The 23,026-nt window shown below is 32.7% G+C and overlaps 2 protein-coding genes and 2 long non-coding RNA genes across 54 annotated transcripts; 2 read left to right on the top strand and 2 right to left on the bottom strand.

The window, feature by feature from the left end:
• Nucleotides 1-5,244: 5,244 nt before the first annotated feature.
• Nucleotides 5,245-8,981, bottom strand: LOC112702728 (uncharacterized). Of its 3 annotated transcripts, XR_011867082.1 has the most exons (5): nucleotides 7,970-8,308; nucleotides 7,261-7,403; nucleotides 6,244-6,440; nucleotides 5,832-5,951; nucleotides 5,245-5,696 (listed from the first exon to the last, which is right to left on the bottom strand). It is a non-coding gene; the product is annotated as an uncharacterized lncRNA (long non-coding RNA). The 3 variants fall into 3 exon arrangements; XR_003154244.3 differs by lacking the exon at nucleotides 7,261-7,403 and having other exon boundaries at nucleotides 5,832-5,942; nucleotides 7,970-8,981; XR_003154243.3 differs by lacking the exon at nucleotides 7,261-7,403 and having other exon boundaries at nucleotides 7,970-8,639.
• Nucleotides 8,672-10,670, top strand: LOC140175983 (uncharacterized). Its single transcript, XR_011867123.1, has 2 exons — nucleotides 8,672-8,811; nucleotides 9,658-10,670. It is a non-coding gene; the product is annotated as an uncharacterized lncRNA (long non-coding RNA).
• A 557-nt stretch (nucleotides 10,671-11,227) lies between these two features.
• On the bottom strand, nucleotides 11,228-14,321 carry LOC112702700 (uncharacterized). 2 transcript variants are annotated; one of them, XM_072205791.1, is made up of 4 exons: nucleotides 13,869-14,321; nucleotides 13,008-13,316; nucleotides 11,986-12,827; nucleotides 11,228-11,893 (listed from the first exon to the last, which is right to left on the bottom strand). In XM_072205791.1, exon 4 carries the CDS (start codon nucleotides 11,794-11,796, stop codon nucleotides 11,440-11,442), a length of 357 nt encoding a protein of 118 aa, XP_072061892.1. In that variant the 5' UTR covers nucleotides 11,797-11,893; nucleotides 11,986-12,827; nucleotides 13,008-13,316; nucleotides 13,869-14,321; the 3' UTR covers nucleotides 11,228-11,439. The 2 variants fall into 2 exon arrangements, with proteins under 2 accessions (XP_072061892.1, XP_072061903.1); XM_072205802.1 differs by lacking the exon at nucleotides 13,869-14,321 and having other exon boundaries at nucleotides 11,986-12,427; nucleotides 12,645-12,827.
• Nucleotides 14,322-14,596: 275 nt separating this feature from the next.
• On the top strand, nucleotides 14,597-22,072 carry LOC112702652 (N6-mAMP deaminase). Of its 48 annotated transcripts, none has more exons than XM_072205128.1 (12): nucleotides 14,597-14,943; nucleotides 15,026-15,096; nucleotides 15,531-15,565; nucleotides 15,652-15,711; nucleotides 15,810-16,049; nucleotides 16,128-16,204; nucleotides 16,431-16,543; nucleotides 16,776-17,052; nucleotides 17,158-17,481; nucleotides 17,762-17,871; nucleotides 19,104-19,180; nucleotides 21,752-22,072. In XM_072205128.1, exons 1-8 carry the CDS (start codon nucleotides 14,867-14,869, stop codon nucleotides 16,778-16,780), a joined length of 678 nt encoding a protein of 225 aa, XP_072061229.1. In that variant the 5' UTR covers nucleotides 14,597-14,866; the 3' UTR covers nucleotides 16,781-17,052; nucleotides 17,158-17,481; nucleotides 17,762-17,871; nucleotides 19,104-19,180; nucleotides 21,752-22,072. The 48 variants fall into 48 exon arrangements, with proteins under 48 accessions (XP_072061229.1, XP_072061853.1, XP_072061877.1 ...); XM_072205752.1 differs by having other exon boundaries at nucleotides 16,128-16,324; XM_072205776.1 differs by lacking the exon at nucleotides 21,752-22,072 and adding an exon at nucleotides 20,127-20,418 and having other exon boundaries at nucleotides 16,128-16,324; nucleotides 16,776-16,818.
• The last annotated feature ends 954 nt before the right edge of the window (nucleotides 22,073-23,026 follow it).

The following is a 23,026-nucleotide window of genomic DNA, read 5'->3' as shown; positions in this document are numbered from 1 at the left end:
ATGAGTCTATTATGATAGTTAATAGGATTACATATCCTAACTTCCAAGATATTTTCTATTTTATGGGACTATTGCTTGACGATAGAAAATTCATTGCAGCTATTAATAAGGTTTGGTCATCAATTGAGAAAATTGTTTGTGATGCTATTGATATCTAATAGTGTTAACAAATCATATCGTATTTGGAATACAACTTAGATATTATTGGCTGACGGGATACTATATATGAGGAGAAAAACATTGAAAACCAAGGTATTTCACTATATGGTAAATTATTATCGCATATAGGACTTTACTTGCTAAAATCAGTGTTTACCAATGGGCAACTTCATGTTGCTTTGTCAAGAGTTAAGAGTCGCAATAGTCTAAATATTTTACTTCTAGATGAAGACAACAATCAGTGACGGACCCAGAAAATTTTAAAAGTGGGGGCAAAAATATATATACTAAAATAAATTTTGTTAAATATTATTAATTATATAGAGATATAAAAATTAAAGAATTAGTGAACACTTTCATTCTTAAAATACTATTCATTATATATAATTTATAAAAAAATAATTTTTATTTCTAAAACTTTAACTTAAAATATTTTAATTAAATTATAAATACCTTATTATCCTAACTAATTTTGTATACACATTTAATAATAAAAGACTGAAATAATTGGTATATTAGCACCTAATGATACACTAATATTTATAATTTGAAACTAGAATTATATATAAATACTAAAAAAATTAAATCTGTATACGAAAAGTATGTTTATATAAAATAATAGAAACATAATTCACTATTTTTTCTTTCTTTCTTTTTAAAATAATTAAATTTGTTATATATTTTTTAATTTAATTTTGATATAATGTTAGATGAAAGATTTTATATATCTATTTAATTATGTATTGTAATTAAAATATTTTTTTATTACTATTTCTAAAAATAAAAAATATATTCTAAATTAGTAAATTAATCAATTTATTTTAAAATTTTATACGCAACATAGGTACATATAATAGAACAAAAGATAAAAAATAAGTAATAAAAATGAATAAATCGAAAATAAAATAAAATATATAAAGTCACGAAGAAAATAAAATATTAGATTAATACCTAAACTACAATTGTTTGAATTAAAATTTGCAATTGAAAATATCAAAAAGAGAAATAATGGAATTAAAAGATACATAGGGTCATGGAAAACTATATAAAAAACATAAAAAATTTAAAATTTATTTTTTGATAAAGAGAAGATGACCACTAGATAAGGAATAGAAAAAAAGGTAAAAAATATAAAAATACAAAGAGGTTTAAGGGAATAAAGGAGTGACGACACAAGAATTAAATTTGATTAGGTTAAATAATAATCAAAATGATAGAGAAATAAAAAAAATGAATTTGGAACTTTAGCTAATTGAGTTTAATTTATTTATAGTGGGGTCATTTAAAATTTAAAGTGGATGCATATTATATATAACTATATTTTTAAAAAAAAAATTAAAAACATTGTGGGGGCAAGTGCCCCCTCTTCTTAACTAATGGGTCCGTCTCTGACAACAATCCAAACTTATCAACAACAAATGTCGTATTTAACGAAGTTTTTAATAATATTTAAATAAAAAAATAGTATTTTCATTTTAGTAACATATTATGATTTAGTACATGTGATATCTACTATATGAGAATTTTTTAATTATTCAAAAACGTTGCACAACATATGAGTCTATTAGGATAGTTAATGGGATTACATATCCTAGCTTCCAAGACATTTTCTATTTTATGGGACTATTACTTGATGATAGAAAATTCATTGCAGCTATTAATAAGGTCTGGTCATCAATTGAAAAAACTGTTTGTGATGCTATTGATATCTAATAGTGTTAACAAACCAAATCGTATTTGGAATACAACTTACACATTATTGGCTGACGGGATACTATATATGAGGAGAAAAACATTGAAAACCAAGGTATTTCACTATGTGATAAATTATTATCGCATATAGAACTTTACTTGCTAAAATCAGTATTCACCAATGGGCAACTTCATGTTGCTTTGTCAAGAGTTAAGAGTCGTAATAGTCTGAACATTCTACTTCTAGATGAAGACAACAATCCAAACTTATCAACAACAAATGTCGTATTCAACGAAGTTTTTAATAATATTTAAATAAGAAAATAGTATTTTCATTTTAGTAACATATTATGATTTATACTTTTGTATAAATATTTGTCGTAAATATAACTAATTTATTAACTATACTTTTAGACTTGAAATAAAATGTGTAACATGGAGCATAACATCATATGCCAATTATTTTTCTAATGAGGTTAGTAAAATACGTGGTTGTCGATAAATTTTTATTAGCCTTATAATATAAAGTTTGGTGTAAAATTGACATTCTACTATTACAGCTATATATATGTTCTTATTTTTTCATGTCTTTTTCCTTATAGCTCAAAAATATTATAGACTTCAAACTGTTTCATTTACATTTTACTTGAATAAAGATAAAACAACATATTAAGTACGTTTATTATATAATGATGATGATAGTATTATACTAAACTTGAGAAATTTATAATTATAAAATATTATTTTCGATTTACCATATCAAATTAAAATATAAGGCCGTGCATCGCACGGGTTTAACACTAGTTGTCTATCACTTTGATATATAACCTTTCATTCTATCAACTGTTATGAGCTATTGAAATTTTGTTAAAAGAAGTATTTTTTTTGTCTTTTAAGACTTTAAAGTATTTGTACCTTTTAGTATGTTGTTGAGCGATGTATTATATGTGATTTTTACATCAGTTTTTAATGGGATTAAATTATAAATCAAGTTATTTTGTGTGTATTTTTAAAGGTTCTAAAAATCGGACTTGATTGACCGTTTTCGATTGGATTAATCGAAAACTTAAAATACTAAAATTATATGAACTTGAAAGAGAGAAATTGAAGCTGTAAAGCTAAATATCTTTCAGTCACTCCCATAAATCAATTGTTGAATTAAGAAATTAACTAAATTAATTTGATGATGACAAACATTATTCTTAGTGGGTTAAACACCCAATTAGTTTTAATTGAACTTGGTTAAGTGTTGCAAGCCAAAAAGAAAGAAAGAAGCAGCCCAATAGGATGGAGATCAAACCAGAAACATAAACGGGCTATAACTCACTTAAAGCCCAAATTAATTGAGCAAGGAATTCAAATGGGCTGAACCAGGAAAGAGCCAAACCAAGCCCAATTTGATAACACTCAAGGCTGATCCCTCCATTTTGCTTTTAGTAAAGCAACGTTCACTTTTTCCTCTTCAGTCAGAACTCAGAGAGAGAAAGAGAAAGCTTATTCCCTAAGTTCTTCACAAAAAAAGCAAGAAAGAGAAGGTTAAGCAAAAAGGTTAAAATCTAGTCACCCACATCAAACTGTATCAAGAAGTCAGAAGCTGAAAGGTGATTTCATTTCCTTATACATGCATCATATCTTCTTCTCTTCAACTTCAACATTCTTCCAATCCATTTTTGGGTTACATAGAAAAGATGATCTCTGGTCTACAATTTTGTGCATCTACGGTCATAAGTGTGTCTTGGGGAACAAGTTGTGTTTCAATTGTCAAGATCTGAGTTTACCATTGAAAATATTTTGTTTTGCTGTCCTGTGGCTTTCGATCAACAAGAGAAGGTCAGAACTAAAGTTCCTAATTTGAGGATTAACTGGAAAAGGTGATATGGTGAGTTGGTGAAGCACATTGCTCTAGGATTGACATAGGAAAGAGCAACTCAGCAACATGCAATGAGATACAAAAGAATATTTTTTATCATTCAGAAGCTAAGGAGAGATAACCAGTGTTTTGAGATTTTGTTCTGAGGAGTATTTTCTGAAGAAGTTCATCAACTTGGATAGTGCTTCCTAGTCAAAGGGGCATTCCGCCAGAATGAGGAACTAAATCAGAGGCAAGCAAATCTGGTTCATCACATAGCAAAGAGGCTGTTGAAGCATCAATCTCCTTCATGTTTAACAGATTGTAATTCTCTTTTTAATGTTTATCTTTCTGTAATTTCTTAAAATAAAAGGCTGAATGAGAGAGTCATTAAAAGAGCCTAAGAGTGAAAGAAAAAGGCAGAGAGATACACAATATGAAAAGCCTAGAGTGATTTCAGATTTTTTTAGGTTGATTTTGTGTCTTGTGTCTTGTACCTGTGAAGTTATTATGGAAATAATTACCGGAAGAAGTCGCGTTGATTATAGTAAACCCCAAGGAGAGGTTAGAGGCTATAACCATTATTTTTTCTCTTTTGCTGTTTTCCTAACTAGAATTTGGTATATTTGCAGGTTAATTTAATTGAGTGATTGAAAATTATGGTTGGCAATAGAAAATCAGAGGAACTCATCGATCCGAACCTTCCTGAAAAGCCATTTTCAAAGGCCCTTAAGCTTTGCTCTGTTGGTTGCTCTTAAATGTGTTGATCCAGATGCCACAAAGAGACATAAAATTGGACACATAATCCACATGCTTGAGGCCGACAAGATCCTATTCCGTGATGTATGTTCTTTCCCTTTCTTGAACTCTTCATTATACATAACTGGAGAGCAAAAGCAAGATGATTCAGCATTACTATAATCTGATTCTCATTTATCACTATTTTATCATTCTTTCTTGTAGGAACGGAGGACTGGAGGGGAATCATTGCGATCCCATCGAAATTATCATCATGAGCAAAAGGACTCTAGCAAAGATAGAAAGCGAATAGGTGGAGAGATCACTAATCGAAGTGAAGATGATAATAGAAGTAAAAATCTTGTCCATCCCACTAGGTTGAGATGATAGTTATTAAATGGTAAATGTAGCTATGTATTTATTATTTTTGGCTTTAGTAGTTTGCCTATATTAATTTCTACCTCAATCTGGACAGCAATGTGTATTTTTGCTGCATAATTTCCCCTCCCACCACAATTTGGGATTCATTGTATATTCATTCATTATTACTAAAAATCAAAATTTTGATGTCGTCCTTCTGCTTTATAAGACAAAAGTAGCTCAAGTGTTTTATAAAAAGTAATAATATTTTCAAGTTGCTCAAACTATAGTATCAAACTACTGTTGTCTCATTCTGGTCCCATCATAACTTATGGCCCCATCATAAATTAAGTGCTTGTCATTTTGTGAGTGTAGTTGTTATGAGCATTAGACAACAGAACATCAAATTTTAACGTGGGAAAAAACCTCCCAATATGAGAGAGAAATAAAAAACCTACGCAAGGTAAAAGTTTTCACTATTTCCAAATCAAAGCTACAAACAAGTCTCAAAACTTACAAGCACTACTAAGCATACATGCAGAACTCTTGTACAAGAACATAAACGCATAAACTAAATGGTGAAATCAAGAACATAAACTCTTGTACAAGAACATAAACGCATAAACTAAATGGTGAAATCAAGAACATAAACGCATATACTAAATGGTGAAATCAATGATACAATAGACGGCGTTGCTTACGAACTTTTTGGCTAGAGAACTCGGATTGCAATCACACCTCAAAGTTGAAGGACTATGAGTGAAGAACTCCAGGTAAACCAGAAAAGAATTTAACCATCCAATCATTCATTTGTTCAGGTTAATACACTAATTGTGATGTAGAGGGACTCTCCAAAAAGTGTTTGCTTGGGCCTCACACAAAGGAAAATGATCATAACCTGCTTGATAAATACACAATGATGTATTATTCCTTTTTAGCTTCAAAAACAGAACCGAAAGGGACAAAATTAGCTTGAGAAAAGATTGACACAAAATAGTAATACTGCAATGCAAAATTTCACAAAAGTACTTACATGCTCACCAAGTTGCAACTGCTACAGAAGCTGCCTAATGCAGATTTTAATGGTTGAATCCAGAAAGAAAGTAGATCCTCGACCATAGCAGTTATCTATTTCTTGATGCCCCTGGAAAATCTATTTGAGTTGGTATTCATAAGAAATGTTACGAGATAGAGCAGTTTTAAAGGGGAAAAAAAACTAAAAATCTATTTATAAGTGATTTGCAAGTTTGAAAAGGATAATAACTTTCTAAGGGGGAAAAACTAAAAATCAAACTAAACTAATAAATCCTCAATCAGAGGCTTCAAAACTCAAGAAAGGGAGCAAATTGAGTTTATAGAACTTCTAAGATCATTCCTACTACCGAGTACCAATGCTATATCTTATGGTGCATGGAATATAAGTGATAATTCGAAAAGTTACTTACAGAATGTTGAATATGGATAATCATGATAGTAAGTACACTTCCTTCCTTCATCTTCTCTATAAGGAGGTGAAAGAATGTCTAGCACAGCACAAGGTGTTATTGCTGTGAGACAGTGCAGATTTCCACCATGCTTTGGATATAAAACCGATGTCTCGCATGGTGCAGTCATGACCTTATCAACAGCTAGCTTAGCCAGTCTAACAACATCAAAGAAAAATTACAACAAAATCATTTTAAAACATGGATGCAGAATAGCAAATTTTATAAGCCACTAAATATGATATCATATTGTTTGATAATGTTGATAAAAAGATCTCCTAAATGAGATATACAATTATGCAATTTTAAGTCCTCAACAGTAGTAGCAATTAGCCATAGGAAATTCTATAGAAAAATTATTAATCCCCCTAATACTCTTACTAATAATTCTCCCTAACTAATAGATTTAGAAAATCTTGAATGCTTTTTTTTATATATATATTTACATGCTCTCATACAAAAGTGTGGGACAAGACAAAAATATGTTACAGCGACAAATTAGCAAAAAAATCTATTGTTCATAAGATTGAGAGTGCAATTCAGCTTTGACCTGTTGATTTTATGTTTATTGTATTTTTGCTTTTATGGAAGAATTGTTGGTCATTTTTGGTTTAATTGATATGCATATATATTTACAGTGCATGATCAAGTAGCACAGAAAAAGTAGATTCAATGCAGAACAACCCCACCAAAAATTACTTACCCAAGTAATTGAAACTTTGACACAAAACAATCAGATAGCAATGCATGCTCAAGTAAGACAGCACAATTAGATGAAACGGAGAACAACCCCACCAAAAAAAAATCACTTAACCAAGTTTTTGAAAATATAGAACACATCTATAAAAAAACAATTATTTCAACTTGTAGATAATGAATGTTAAAAGTCATTGATGCAATGCTCATAGAATCACAATGAATCAAACTATTTTAACACATATTAAGCTAACAAGACATGGTTTTCTCAAAGAGGATAACTCCACTGAGATACTGAAGAGCTCCAGGAGTGAAGAGGAACTCCCTGACAGTCCACCAGTTAGTTTTCAACTTTCTCAACATTGATGCTAGATAGACACTTGCCAATTGTTCCAGTTGACGCATCATCAGCAAGAATATACTTTCTGGGGGTGCCAAATTATGCAGCATTGGCAAAGAAAAATTCTTAAGAAAAAATTATACATATGATATGGTTTTGTTATATTTGATGCAAAGTTCTGATTCAACAAAAACGAAGGGAAGGGAAAATTGTACTTATTCAAATTGAGTTGGTTTGGTTAAATCAAAGGGACAAGTCTTTTTTTTTTTTCAGAAAAAGTTTTCCAAGTCAAGTGAGATCTGAAATCTTCACACAATATCACAAATTTGCAAAGAAAAATTCCATTGTGCTTGTTGCCAATTGCAATGCTCAGTTAAGGCAATGCATTTCCTTTTCCACCCTTAATTTGCCATTGAAGTGAAGTAGTTGTTTTATTTTCTTAAGCTCCAACTATTCAACAGAACTGAGTAAATGTCTTACAGTCATCTACCTTCCTAATCTAGGGGTAACTTATATATCTACTGAAGTTTCATTTTATTGAAATTTCATGCATTTAAGATAAATGGCACGTTTAAGAACAGAGTGATTTTATGTTTTCCCTTAAAATTTTCATAGAAAAGGAAATAAATCAAATAAAAAATAAAATGTAACCTTAAAGGAGTAGGTCGCAAAGGCAGAGGTGGAGGAAGAAGGACAAAGATCAGTCGCTGGTGAAGAAGAGGGACAGAGAGGCGACAAAAACCAATGAATTGGTGGACCCGAGTGATGCGGCGGCGGCGGCGGAACCGTGTTGCGGCGGCGAAAGAGCAAGACCGTCGATGGAGAGGAACATAGAACAAGCAACAGTGAGTGAAAGAGGGACAAAAGCCCTAGTAGAGCAAGCACGGTGCAAGGAGAACGAGTAGCCTAGGAGGGAGAGGGAGAGGGAGAGAGAACGACGACGGTGATTGAAAGAAGGTTGCTAGATTTTTTTCTCCCTTCTTTGAATCTAGAATCAAAAGGAAAAAGAAAAATGCCTAATACAAATAAATTGAGGGGTCAATATCTAATTATAAATATTTTCATAAATAAAAAGATGAGGTTCAATTTATAAATATTTTTAGGTGGGTTAACGATACTCCTACATAAAAAATGGGAGTAAAAAATTCGTTTTAGTTATGGATTCCTTAATCTCACTTTTATGTGAGAATATCAGTAGCCAACACTAAAATAATTACAAAAAGAACCTCATTTTTTTTGGTTTTTAAAAAATCAGTAATTAGATATTGACCCTCTAATTACTCTTTTTTACACATTGTTCTTTTTTCTTTAATTTCAGATTCAAAGTAGTGGTGAGAGTGAGACATTTGGTCTGCTAGGGTTTTGTTTTCCTCTTTCAATCATCGTAGCGGTGTAGCCATTCTCTCTTCCTCTCCCTCCGCAGTCTCTCTCGTTCGCTGCCGCTGCCTCGCAAGACGCCGCCGCCGCGCAAGACGCCGCCGCCACACTTGGAGGTTAGTTAATCATTATTTTTTTCTCAATAGTCAAGAAATTTAATTATGCTTGCAATGAAAACTTAGAAATCTAATCAGTATTTTCACTGAAAATAATTTTATTTGTATATGTATCTGGTCACTACCTCTATGGTAAATACTAAATTGAGCAGCACTATCTAATCTAGTGTAGTAGATGTAGATCAACTCAAACTTTTATGAACAGAAAAGAAAAGAAAGTTGTGGAGGCACGTGAAGTGCCATCAGCTTCTGTGTATGTGTTGTGGCCAATGGCAGTGAAGGGTGTCTTTTGGATGCTTGCTTTTCTAGCTGCATAAACGGGTAATTATTGGAGAAAGAGAACCGTTATGCGTGACAATGTAAAATTGACCTCACCATTGTTTTATATTATTCATTTAACGTTTTATTATAATGCTGTTGAATGGTCCTTGTTGCTAAAACATTATTATACTTTACTGCTATTACTGTTGTAACCTGTAAGTGATTAATCTTTGTTGAATGAGACTTGATTAGTAAGCTGAGTTAATTGGAATTTCTAAGGGGGGACAAAATCTAAGATAGCAGTAGCTTAGGCATGGTGGATGAACTCAATAAACTATTTATACTCAAATTGGTTTGGAATTTTGGTTTGGTTTGAGAAATCAATTCATTTTAAAATGTAATCAAACTAAACCCTTCTGGATCCTTCCAAGTTTCAGGGTCTCTATGGATGGCAAACACATTTACGTATACTATCGTCTTGGCTTCAATTTCATACCCTGCTATTCTGCTATTTTTGTTGAATTCTCTTGGTACCAATGGTGCAGGTGCATAATATCTTAATGTTTATTTGATCACTGCTTTCAGATAAACAAGCTTTTCAATATCTTCATCTTCTATGAATGGTTTCTTGCCATATAAACTTCGTATCTTCTTCCGAACGCAATCCTGCACGCTATAGAACTCGACACGGACATCAATATCTCACTCAGATTCGTGGTTTTCGAAGAACTCACGTGCTCTGATATCTTGCCTAACATTCTTTCCACTTCAGATTTTCTGATGTGGTAGAATCCAGAGATTCGCTTGGAGCTGAAGAAATGAACGACGCAGATCTTCCTGATTTCTCTCCAGTACTCGCTGCATGGAGAGAAAATCAAATTGAAACCGTTGTAAGAGAGTCTAGTGGTTCCGAGCGACGGAGGTCTGCTTGAAACGTCAAGATCATGGTCTTTGAGAACCTCCTTTGCGAGTTTCGGTGAGGAGATAACTATGGCTGGTTTGAACCCTATTTGAAGGGAGAATATGGAGCCGTAGATCTTTGAGAGGTTCCATAGTTGGAGATTGAGGTTGGAGCTGTCGAGTTGGTGGAGGTTTCCGATTATGGGAAGTGGTTTAGGACCTGGTGGTAGAGTGGTTCTTTTGTGTTGTTGTTTCTTTAAGTGATGAAATATCACTACTGCCATTAGAGGAATTGCAAGAAGAAGCAGATAATACAGAAATGAAAACATTGAGTGGAAGAAATTGAAGAAGCCAATGCAAGCTAAGGGTGACTAATTAGTTATAGAGAACGATCAGATACACTTTGCTGCTAAGAAAATTAAATATCTTACTATATATATAGAGTTAAACCTCGTAAAATTGATAGTTGAGAGTCGTTATTTTTTTTTTGTAGGTATGAATTTGATATGATATGAAGTAGCCGAAGAAAATTCATAGTCCAAACGGAAGTGCAGTATATATTTTTTATGTTGTATATTCTGGTAAATCAGCAGAGAATTAAAACTTTATATTAAATTAATGTACTAGCAAGAGATGATATAAGACCAAATACTCTGAATAAGAAGACAATTCCAAGTCGAAAGAGTTGTTACAATTTATATATGAAGGCTGGTGTATGTGTAGCAATTGAAGAGTATGCAACTTTTGTGTGACTCTACTCTTACATTCGACAAGTGGATTCATACCCATTTTGACAAGTTACGTCTTGTTGAATCTATACTAAATCCACAACAATACATATCTGTTGGAATTCATTATTAATCTATTATCTCAGTTTATACAATGTACCAAAAAATACGCACGCTTTCTTGTCTCCTCAGATCAGAGGTGCCGCTTCATGAATTTTTTTTAATAAAAAAAGTATAAATAGACAATGAAAATACTAAACAATGTGAATAATGAATGTATTATATGTTTAATTTAATAGATATGCAGATAATTATGTTTGTTATTTTTAATTGGATGGTTATTTCTTTTGATATGCATATGCCCTTCGATGACACTAAATTCAATTAAACCAAAGAAGTAATAATATATCTCTTAAGAAGAATCGAGGGATAAATACATTACTGACAAATCTTGGAGATTAAGCTTCATAAACCTAACTACTAACTGTTATATCAGATTCATCCATGAAAGTATTGGATTTTCAATGTGTCATGAACATTAAATCTGTTTGCATTCTCACTGGTGGCTGAATCATGAATTCTCAGCCTATCAAATTTGGTACATCAATTCTGATCCAATTTCTATAGCAGCAATATAAGAACAGAAGATAACAAAACAAAAGGCTAAAACAGAAGTATCTTATTACAGATTTTAACTAAATACATTTCAATAGGAGGGTTATTTTGTTATTGTCATGTTTTAAGAAGGATGGACCTTGCCAGAAGAGATTCCCTTCCAAGCAGATTTCATGGAAGCAGTGGCTGAATTGAGTGCAGCCTCAATATACTTCTTGGAAGCAATGGAGGCAGCTTTCTCCATCAAATTTCCCATCTTTCTTGCACCCTCAGCAGTGTTAACTAGGCTCTCCATTTCAGCCTTTGACATGCTCTCAAGCTCCTCTTCGAAGCGCCGGAACTCGTCCATGGCACTTTCCGTGATAGAATCAAGGTAGTCCTGAGCTTCCTGCATGGAAACCTCAGCCTCTTCAACCTCTTTCTGTTGCTCAAGTTCTGCAGCTGCCCATGCCTTGTATGACTCAATCTCAAACAGCTTCATGAGGACGATTTTTATGGTCTGGGAAACTGTTCACTTTCTCTTATCTCTCCGAAAATTGAATCCCTTGAGGTACAAGGCTGTAGTTGGATCAGGGTCCCTGAAACCGGGCATTTGAAGAAGCTTTCAATTTCCAACAGTTCGGGTAATTTTCCATATTAAGTGATTCTTGTACATATAGTTTTTTCTTACCTGCTGTGTTTTCTTGTTCTTATATTTCTTTCAACTCATGTTAATTGTTTCCAGGGAGGGTATACATGATAGATTTCGGAAACCTCAATGTTCTGGAGTTCCTGTCGATGCGAGGAGTCCAGTGGAGCTGTGATGCAATATGTAAAATGCTGAAATTGGCAAGTGAGGTGAAGCATCTTTTTATGAAGGTTGAATTCACAGGGGACTTTGAAGCTCTGCAACCCTTTCCAGAGATTGATTTTGTCGAATTTTTCAATAGCCATCCAAAGCTGCGCAAGATATAGTTTTTGAACGGAATAGTCTACTAGCTTCATTGCTCTGGGTTTGTCTCCAAGATTTAGCTTACTTGCTCCCATCATAATTCATAACTGTGTATGAAGTCGTGATGGCTATGCTGCAATCTAGTGTGAATGATTGTGACACTATAATAACCCTAGAATCACTTGAATTGACATATCAGAGCCGTCAAAAACATTAATATATTTGTGAGAGCAAAGCAATAACAATAATCATAATAATGCAGCACAGAGCAAATTAAGCTGAGGAAGAATCATAATTTTATCACTACATACTCCATAGACTGAAAACAAATGTCAAGGCCATGATCAAACTACTAGCCAAAGAACGAGCAAACAAAAAAGTAATACAAATATGTTCACCTCAGCGGTGAAAATTAGCATTCATGTCCTCCCAGGGGATTCATTGCCTCCCAGGGTTTCAAGAAAGCCAGAAGGATCAATTTTCGCTTTCTCAATGATAGAAAGTGCAGACAGAACCTTCTCTGCTGCTACCTTTCTCGTCTTAGCTGCATCTTTTAGCACTTTTACACTTTCCTCTACTTCCTAAGCAGACATGAAAATAAATAAATAAAGCATATCAAATTCAAATCAAAACACCAAGGAAACTCGAAGCAGGGCAAAAATCATTGCCTGAAAAGCTACCCTAAGGATTCAAAATTCATCATCTTGACTATTCTAAAAGAATCAAACCGAACTGAAAAGAAGGCAGAGGAAAAAGTATACCTTGCTGGGTTTGTCGTCCTCAACAAGAAGTGGGGTTGAGGAAAGTTGTCCTATTTCAGTGTCATCAAGGGTCGCTCTGGTTCTCGTTTTTTCTCTGCGAAATTTAACAGGGTGATGATACTGATAGTTCGTTCCTCCGAGTCTGTGAGGAGTGGCGGCGGACGCAGGGAGCGGCGGCGTCTGATGCGTGTTGTGGCGGCAAGAATAGGCGAACCAGAGATACAACAGAGGAAGAAGATGAGAAAATGGCGTTGATTGAAATTGAATCTATAAACCCTAGCAGACCTCTCTTCTTCTTTGGATCTGAAACTAAAAGATAAAGGAAAAAAGTGTAAATAACAAAAGTTAAAGGGATCAAAATCTATTTAATAAATTTTTAAAAAAAAATGGGGTACATTTTATAATTATTTTTATGATGGTTAATGATAAACCAACAAAAATGTAGGAGCAAAGAATCCATAGCCATAAAAGATAGATTTCTACAGACAAAATTATTCAACCCCTAAAAAATTAAATAAAATTCTTAAACTATCCTTCTTTCACCACTGTTACCATCATCTCTCTCTCTTTCTCTCTCAATATTTTTTCTCTCTCTCTTATTTCACTTCTTCGTCATATGCTGAAAGATTCTCTTTGTATACAAAAAAAACAAGCACAATAAACTACATAAAAATTCAAACACACCCTTACTCTGAAAACAATACAACAAATTCGAAAATTTTCTTTTTTTTTTCCCACAAAAAAAAAGATGCTTTCTCCCACTGTCTAAATCACTAATGTTACGTTCATCTAATACTAATTTGATTTAGATAAATCTATGAAGATGATAACATAATAATGAAAAGAGGGATCTTTATTTACTTGAGGAGGAGAAGATCGGAGAGAGTGCGTGGGAGCTTGATGCGGCCAAATTCGGAGGCGGTGAGGTAGATGCAGAAAAGGCCAGTGGTGAAAAGGAAGAATACGGCGACGGCCGTGGCGAATTCGCAGCTGTTGAGAGGGAACTTCTCCGATTTGGAATTCTTGGCGGCGGCGGAGTCATCCTCGGCATTGTTCTCGAGGTCCTGACGAGCAACCTACTGGTATCGACCGCCATGAGCGGCATCCTTAGATCTAGGATTTCTTTGCGATAAATGATTATGCTGGTGATGATGGTGCTGGTGTTGTTGAGTTGCTACCGACACCGATGAGAGAGTGTGTGGCGAAGAGGTTAAGGTGGCAGTTGAAGAGGAGGGTAAGGCGATGATACTGAGCGGCGATGTGATCAATGTTAGGATTGGAGTCGCTGAGAACGTTAAGATAGAGAAGAGGGAGATGATGGTTGTAGTAGTGGAGAGAATGGTATAGGGAATTTTATTTAATTTTCGAGGGTTTAGATAATTTTATCTACAAAAATTTATTTTTTATGAATACAAATGGTAATTTCTGTTTTCTATAAATAGATATGACGGTATTTTCAATTTTTGTAGATAAAATTAATAGTTTATTCTTAAAAGAATTATAAATTTAAAATTGACTAAAACTTATTTTTTATCTTTTTTTTTTAAGTTTTTGAACGTACAAATACAAATATCAACACTAAGTATTTCAAAGATAGGAAATAATAGTTGAATATTCAAAATTAACAGCAAGTATAACATTGATTGGGATCTTATCACAATGATCGTGGCATGAACCCTAAATCCTCAACATGTTTGAGTGCTGTTTTTTTTTTTTTTGTCTGATACACGCCCTTGGATGAGTTCAGTGAATGGCCATTGGCCAGTCTCTTCTGAACCAACCAGAGTGTACTCTCACTCTTACCCAACACCCAACGAAGCACTTGCAGTTTCAGTTTCAGTGTTGAGGAAGAAGAAAAGATGGAGTGGTGGATGTCAATGCCAAAGGTGGAACTCCATGCTCACCTCAATGGATCCATCAGAGGCTCCACTCTCCTGTACTCCTTTTCTCCTTTCCTCTCTTGTTTTGTTTCTTCATCTCATTCTCTTTCCTCTTATCCCTTTTTTTTTGTTGCACAGAGAACTCGCTAGAGCTTTGTGGGACAAGGGTCTAATAGATTTTTCCCAAGTGGAGCATGTTATCCTTAAAAGTATGCTCCTTTTCCCTTTTTCCCTTTCCTATTTTCTTGTTTTATTTTCAGTGTGCCGCTTCACTGTTGTTCAGCTTCATGTTCATTTTGGGACTGATTTTGACCCTTAACAGCTGTTTGATTGTAAAAATTACGCGCTCTGCTAGTGTTTGTGATATGAGGGACTGTTTGATTGTCACTTTTAGTGTTAGTAATTGTTACTAGAGCAATGCTAGGGGCCAGCAACTTTTGTGATTGTTAGCCATCAACTAACCATCAATGATGATTTGATGGTGTGAGATTGGTATGAGATTTCATCCAATGGCTCACATTTTTCTGCTGGTTACATGCTGGCCAAAATTCTATAGAATTGCTGGCCCTCTAGACTTTCCCTTGTTTTACTATTATAGTGTTTAAGGCTTATAATGGTGGTGGTTATGGTTTTGTAAATACAGATGATCACATGACTGTTACAAGAATTGCGAATGAAGTATGGTTACTTACTATCTAAATTTCTGTGTTTCTAAATCCGATGCCTTCAGCCTTTGCATTTATAGAAGCAATTTCTGAATGCAGGTTGTTGAAGATTTCGCATCAGAAAAGGTTGTCTATCTCGAATTGAGAACCACCCCAAAGGTAACTAGAAGAGCTTGGTACTTGATGCGGACTCTTTTTTTTCTTTTTGGTTTTTTCTATTGATTCGACAGTGAATTTTTCGGCTTAATTCCTTACAGAAAAACGATTCCCAAGGAATGAGCAAACGTTCTTATGTTGAAGCTGTATTGGAAGGGATAAGATCTGTCAGCTCGGTTGATGTGGCTTTGATTCCTTATACTGAGGATCCTAGAAATCTTTTAGAATCTCTGCACGCAGCTACAAATGATAAATGTGATGGAAATAGTAGGAAGAAAATCTTTGTTAGGCTTCTCTTGAGTGCTGATCGTAGGGAGACAACAGAAGCAACTATGGAAACTGTAAGATGAGTAATTTCAGCATCCTTAAGTTTGATGCTTGCTACTTAATACCTTCAACACTCCATTTCTGTGTTTCAGGTCAAACTGGCACTGGAAATGAGGCATTTGGGGGTGGTTGGAATTGACCTATCTGGGAATCCAAAGGTTGGCAAATGGTATGTCAATCTATCAAGGACTCTAGCATAGTAATTCGTAATGATGCTTTAGATCAAAGTCTCCCGTTATCTTTTTTTGGAAAAGATACTTGCCAGCATTGAAATTCGCCAGAGAACAAGGTCTTTTTGTAACCCTTCATTGTGGAGAGGTGCGCCAATCTTTTATTGTACCTGTTACCTGTGGTGATTACCTGACTGGTCTGTTTTGCTTGTTTCGTGCTTTTAGGTTCCTAATTCAAAGGAGATACAAGACATGCTCGATTTTGTTCCCCATAATCGGACATGCTTGTTTCTTTGAGGAGGAACACCGGAGAAAGTTGAAGTCTACTAACATTTCCGGTTAGACTTTGCAAGTTCACTAGTCACATTTGTGATAAAATAAGAAAGTGAAAAGTGTTATGATAATCAATCAATTAAAATTACAGTGCATGGCAATATGGCATATTCATCTAATCCATCACATTTGAACATTTGATAGTTTGTAAATTCGAACCATTTTTGCATAATATTGTCAATACTTATATAAAGAGCTGGGCTACATATAATTTATTGCTTCCTTTACATTTTTCAGGTTGAAATTTATTTGCTTGCTCACGTCCATTGCTGCAACACAGGCAAGCAGCTTTGAATAGCGTGAAAGGCTCACTTGGAGATTAACTAGCATTTAGATCCGTCGTGATTCCCCCTCCATTCTATGAAATTTAATGAATTAATAACAAAAGACTGAAAATATTGGCAAAACATAGGCCAAATATCTATTAATATATAATAAGAATATAGTTGTGGTATTTGCTCGACAAGTGGAGTGTTCTGTGTTTGCCACGTGGAGCTGTGTATGATTGACAAGTGTATGTTACTATGTTTTTAATGTTGGGCACTTTGCTGTTCTCAATCCAAAGAAGTAACTGGGCGGGATTTGATTCAAATTCAAATTGAAAATGATTTTGTTTCAGGACTTTCAAGAAGAGAATATGAGAGAGAGAGGGTTGCCAGTTCTGATAGGGGGAGTAGTTGGCACCAGACTTCCTCTTTCAATGTCGCAGAGAAGAGAAGAAGAAAAGGTCGGTAAAGAAATAAAGCACGACGGAAGAAGTGGTGGGTGGCGATGACAACGACGGTCACAGAGAAGGATGCTAGATCGACAGAGAAAAGAAGAGGAATGAGGCGGCGACGGCGGTGATGGAGGTTACCGACGCTGTTGGATCCATAGAACTGCATCTACCGCAGAACGCCGTCGCAGCCGTTCCTTTGCCAGTGGATGCTGCGAATGAAGGATGGTTAGTTCTCTCTTTATTTTGTTGTTTGATTTTATTATAACCAGAGAAGAATCCTTTATAATCCATTCTTCGGTGAACGACAGCTTCAAGTTCTAAAATTTTGGTTAATCTGCATTAAAATATATATTTTTTTGCTTTCAAATGATTGCATGTACATTTTTGTTAATCTATAATAATCCGTTTCCTTTTTGTTGTTGGATAGCTAACCGTGTTTGTCTTCTATTAACTATATTGCTGATTTTTTTTTTTCTGTTTTCGTATCTTATGTCATTTCTTAAAGAACATCTGAGGTGGTGATTGACCTACAATTGCAAGTAAAATTTTTAGTCTCTATAATTCTTTGTTGTGGTCTCTGATGGAGTCTTTGATTATGCCAACAATGTCCTCCAGGTAATACTATCCTTTAAAATTTCCTTTTGTTGCCATTTGCATTTATGTTGATATTAGAGGAATGAAAAGATTGCTGCCTAGGATGGTGGATATTGATTCTATATAATGAAATTGACATTAAATTTCTACATTTTATGCCTCATTTGACATGATTGATAACATTTTTATCCAATTCAATAATATATTTAATGTTATATAGACCTTTTCAATTTTACCGGTACTTCCATCCTCATCATCATAGAGTTCATGAGGAACTTCAATAATATTTATTTGGGTTTGATGCCTGTACTCAGCAACCCTTAATCTATAACATATAGAGAAGAAAGAATAAACATTTGTGTGTTATATCCATTTCATTTTAATTAATTGGATCCAACACTAAAATATATTTATGTGTTCTGAATTTGCACCCACCATCTCATTGTTAGGGATTCTTTCATTTGGTATGTCAATCCTCTCATACTAACACATCACATATGCCAATATAAATTTTCTCGAAAGATGTTTTGAGTTCTTAATTTATCAGCTAGAATTGATTTCAGTAAAAAAGATCTGCTTTTGGAAATTCTACAAGAGATAATTTTGAAGCAATGAAGATCATCAAGTAATGCAAAATAAATTCTTTGTTCTTTTTGTTTGGGTATATACTAATGCAAATTACAATGTTAAAGTATTTGATTATCATATCTTGAAGGTTTATGGGATTTTTGTAAAAATTTTAATGAATATGGAGCATTTTGTTTTTTATCTGAAACTTAATCATGTGATACTTTGATGAGATGGTTTAAAACAAACCAAACCATGGAGCAGTTTCTTGGACTGTTAGGAGTCCAACAGCAATAGCAGAAAGTTGGAGATGCTACTGCTCTTGAAGTTAGAGTTGCTTCTCTTGAAAATGCTACCCCTCTTGAAGTTGGCTGTTTTTTCTATAATTTAAAGAAATTTAGTAAAAGCTATTTATAGCAACAATGGTTTTTCTTAGAGGCTATAGTTTTTTTCTTTCCTAAACATAAAATGTTGTTCAAAGGTGTATGCATATCTTAAGTTCAGGAGTTGTTTCATAAAATGCTGGAGTAAAACAACATCACACTTAAAATAAGCAGTCATTGTTGTCTGTTGACATCTTATGTAATTTAGTAGCTTTGACTTTTATAGATTTTTTTGTTACTACAAATTTTGATTTGCTTTTTGGTTTTGCTAAGTAATTTGAAAACTTGATTTCTTTTTTTAAGGAACAACTTCTCCGACAAAGCTCAAGGTGTGAAATCTGCTGCAACGTGCTCCGGCTGAAGTTGCACCTGCCAAAGCGGTATGAATGATTCATCTGCCTTAATCGCTATTTTTTTACCCTTTTTTTGTTTAAATTGGATCTTTTTTTCTCTTCTTTAATTTGTTCAGTTTAATTCTTAGATGGCACTCTTTAAAATTTAACTAAGTTTATATGTATTTAAATAATTTTGATCTTCCTTTTCCTTCCATAACTAACTTCTGTATATTTTGTTTCTGAGTTTTCTTTAAAAATGAGTTTCATACCATATATAAATATTGAAAACTCAAGGGCACATAGATAATGCAAACGGTTAAAGTCATGTATTACATGCAGTATTTTGTGAATATGCAGCAATAATACTAATAATAGTTGGTAAATTATCTGCTTTAATTTTCTTTTTCTTCTGCTATACATGCATGATGAATGTAGTTTTCCATTTTTTATTTTGTACTGTGATTTCTATTAACTCAGTATACACTACTGTTGCAGTTTTATGTTATGGTTTGTTGGCAGTTTTTTAATCATTGAACCATGCTCTTGACTATTTTCTATAGGTCTGTAACTATAATAACTTGAAAATTATATAGATTTTCTTTCCCCTATTTTGTAAAATAAAAAATTTTATAGTTAACTAATTTAAAAATAGGCCACTACATGTAAAACAAACATTTTTTTACTTCTTTAGTTAACTAATTGATTATTAGCATTTTATTAGAGAAGAGATCATGAACTTGAATTCTACAGTGATTCCATTAGCCTGTGTACTAAAGAGTTTAATCGTATCTTTTTTATGTGCCCTTAATGTTATGAAATTGGATGTAGATCCTCGATTGCGGTTTAATAGAAGAAGGCAGAGATAATAGGAGATGTATTCATCCTAATTTTGTATTATTGCTGAAAGTTTTCAATTGCTCTCTCTTGCCTTTTGTGTTGTTCTTCGCTCCCCCTCTGATTTGAACTTCTGTGTTTTCAATTTCTTGATCAGCTTAGATGATATTGCTTGAGTTGTTCACGGTTCAATTTGCCCCATTGATCTTTAGAGGTGATGTAGTTATTGTGCTACTAATAATTGAAATTTTAATTATTATAATCGACAGAGTATGGAAATGACTATGAGATTAGCAAATATATAATTATTTGTTACACATTAAAGATACAAATTTGTTGTCTTAACATAGATGTCGACATAGATAAAAGAACTTCTTAATCTAAGGTTTAGTCACTGCATTATTATTCAACTTTGTTGGCCAATTATAAATAATTTTACTTCATTAAAACTGTCATTGCAGTGTTGTTTAGCGAGCACAAAAACCAAGTTCATGGTATATAATTATATCACTGGCTTTGTTGCATGTTTGGTTCTTCTTCTTAAACTATGTTTTGTTAGTATTATTGTTATTGTTTGTGTTGAAGCTTGATATGATTTGTTTTATGTTCCTGGTGGGTTAAGTAGGAGATTACAAAGAGACATATTATATTTGTCATGTAGTTAGATGCAAATTATAGCCTTTTTTACAAAGGATTTATCTATAATGTTAGTGTTTATCAGTATAAAAAGAAAAAGTCTTCACATGTTGGGAGAATGTAGAGAAATGGAGAAAGAATTTATCAGTTTAATTACTCATGTTGAAAATAAAGCAATTTTTTTTTTAATTGAAATGATTGGGTGTGTTCTTAGTCCAATATAAATTATCTATCACCAACAACCATAGTTTCACCAATTTTGTTCATAGATTCTAATTTTTAGTATTCTTAAATCTTTGAACTAAATTTGAAATTAAGATATTTCAAGGAATTAAAATATGAGGGAACCAAAAGCATGAGAGAAATGAGTATTATTAATTTACATGTGATGACTGAAGATAAAGTATGATCATCTATCTATATGTATCTTTTTTTCTTTTTATTATCAATTACTATCTTTAAAGATCAAGAAAAATGAAGGATATTTGATTGAAAAGTGCTTTATTTCGAATTTCACTATTTAAATGTCCTCATGCCAACTTAACATTCCTTATTATATATGGTTTATAATGATTTGAATTAGTCCATGATCTAACTATTTATCTTTTTTTTGTGATGTGATGTAATTGTCTTTCCTTAAATACTTATATTGGGATTCGCTAAAAATGGTGATGAAAGAAATTAAAGAAATGGCTGCTAAACTTTAATTTTAGTGTGACTATTGAATTTTGATTTTTTAGATACGAAGTGCCATGTTTAGAGGCTTATATATGATGCCGCCTTTAGGTTCTGATTGCTTTTGCTTGACCCTGTTGACTTAGAAATGATACTTGAAGCCCATCAAATATAATAGTTAAATTCAACACTGTCCTTTAACTATACCATATATCTTTTCGTTCTATCTTTGTTTTAGTAGTTTGAAAATGTTTCTTTTAAATCTTACTGTTTTTTATGAGATTATCAACCAATGCTCTGAAGGTAAGTTAAAATGATGTGACAATGACCTTGGAATTTGATAATATGGCTGATTGATTCATGACTCATTTTATATAGGGACAAGATTTAGAACATATTTGTTTGAATTTCAAAAAGTGATATTGGATAGTTTTTAACTCAAGTTATTATGCATTTATGTTCACTTTCAAGCTGCACGATTTACAATGTGAATATCAGAAGTAAATCCCTCTCTTACTGAGGAGGCACTACAGGAACTCACGAACAAGATAGCTAATCTAGGAATTAAACAAGAAGATTTGAAGTTGAAAGTAAAGTGCAGTATAAAATAGTAGAAAATGATGTTTTTCAAGCAAATTATTCATTCTAGGAGACGGATTATGCAAACATGAATGTTGTTGTTGGAAACAAGAGAACTTAAGTGATAAATTGGGGATTATGCAAAAATCTAAACATGGTCAAGTTAGTATTACACACAATATTTTAACATTTAAAAATATTTTGCTTTTACTATATGTTTCTTTTTTTATAGTACTTGCTTGAGCTTGTGAGAAATGTAATATCACCATTTTTAGCATAAATTCAGTATTTTAGTTGATGAAAATTTCAAAAAATAATTAGCATTGCAAAAAGCTGTGAAAGGAGTTGCAATAACTTTTAAGTTTATTGCATACTAAATTTAATTTAGAAATGGAGTTGAAGCAACTAAATAAAACATTTTAATATGATTAGTTTAGTATAGCTTAAACATAATTTAATATTTCTAATGCATATGTATTTATTATTTTGTGTAGTCATGCCATAGTAGAAAATTGTTATAGAGAAATTCTCACAAAAGTTGTGTGCATGTGGGAACATAATAACTTTTAAATTTATCGCATACTAAATTTAATTTAGAAATGGAGTTGAAGCAACTAAATAAAATATTTTAATATGATTAATTTAGTATAGCTTAAACATAATTCAATATTTCTAAAGCATATGTATTTAGTATTTTGTGTAGTCATGCCATAGTAAAAAGTTGTGTGCATGTGGAAACATAATAACAACTTTATTAGCATATATATATATAAACAAATTTGTAGGTCTATATGGGATGAAGAAACAAATTTTACAATAGAAAAAAAAAAGGTTTGGTTCAAAACATAAATTGATAAACATAATTTTTCTGCGTTTTATCTGATTCAAAGTGTAGTTAGAATTAAAAAAAATAACTATTACATCAGTATGGTAATTATAAGATAAAGAAAAAAATTAATACATGCATAAACTTTCATATCCATATATTATGTATTCAATTTTGTCATGGGGTTAGTTATTTTTTTAAAAAGGGAGAATTTTTTTTTTGTGTCTATTTAAGAAGATGTGGTTACTTTTGAGAACAAAGATGGTTGAAGAAGTAAACATTTTTTTATTTTTTTTGTTAAAAATTAAATGCAGAATGCAACAGTATATTCCTTAACTTTC

This window comes from Arachis hypogaea, chromosome 1 (genome assembly GCF_003086295.3).
Source record: "Arachis hypogaea cultivar Tifrunner chromosome 1, arahy.Tifrunner.gnm2.J5K5, whole genome shotgun sequence".
Taxonomy (NCBI): domain Eukaryota; kingdom Viridiplantae; phylum Streptophyta; class Magnoliopsida; order Fabales; family Fabaceae; genus Arachis; species Arachis hypogaea.
Note: the sequence above shows the minus strand (reverse complement) of the source record. Positions and strands in the feature narration are given on the sequence as shown.

Excerpts from the sequence above, each read along its gene's own strand:
- LOC112702700 (XM_072205791.1), bottom strand. The coding sequence starts at position 11,796 with ATGAAGCTGTTTGAGATTGAGTCATACAAGGCATGGGCAGCTGCAGAA.
- LOC112702652 (XM_072205049.1), top strand. The coding sequence starts at position 14,745 with ATGAGTTCAGTGAATGGCCATTGGCCAGTCTCTTCTGAACCAACCAGA. Across the intron at positions 15,566-15,651 it reads TTACAAGAATTGCGAATGAA|GTTGTTGAAGATTTCGCATC; the intron begins GTATGGTTACTT and ends TTCTGAATGCAG. Across the intron at positions 15,712-15,809 it reads AATTGAGAACCACCCCAAAG|AAAAACGATTCCCAAGGAAT; the intron begins GTAACTAGAAGA and ends AATTCCTTACAG.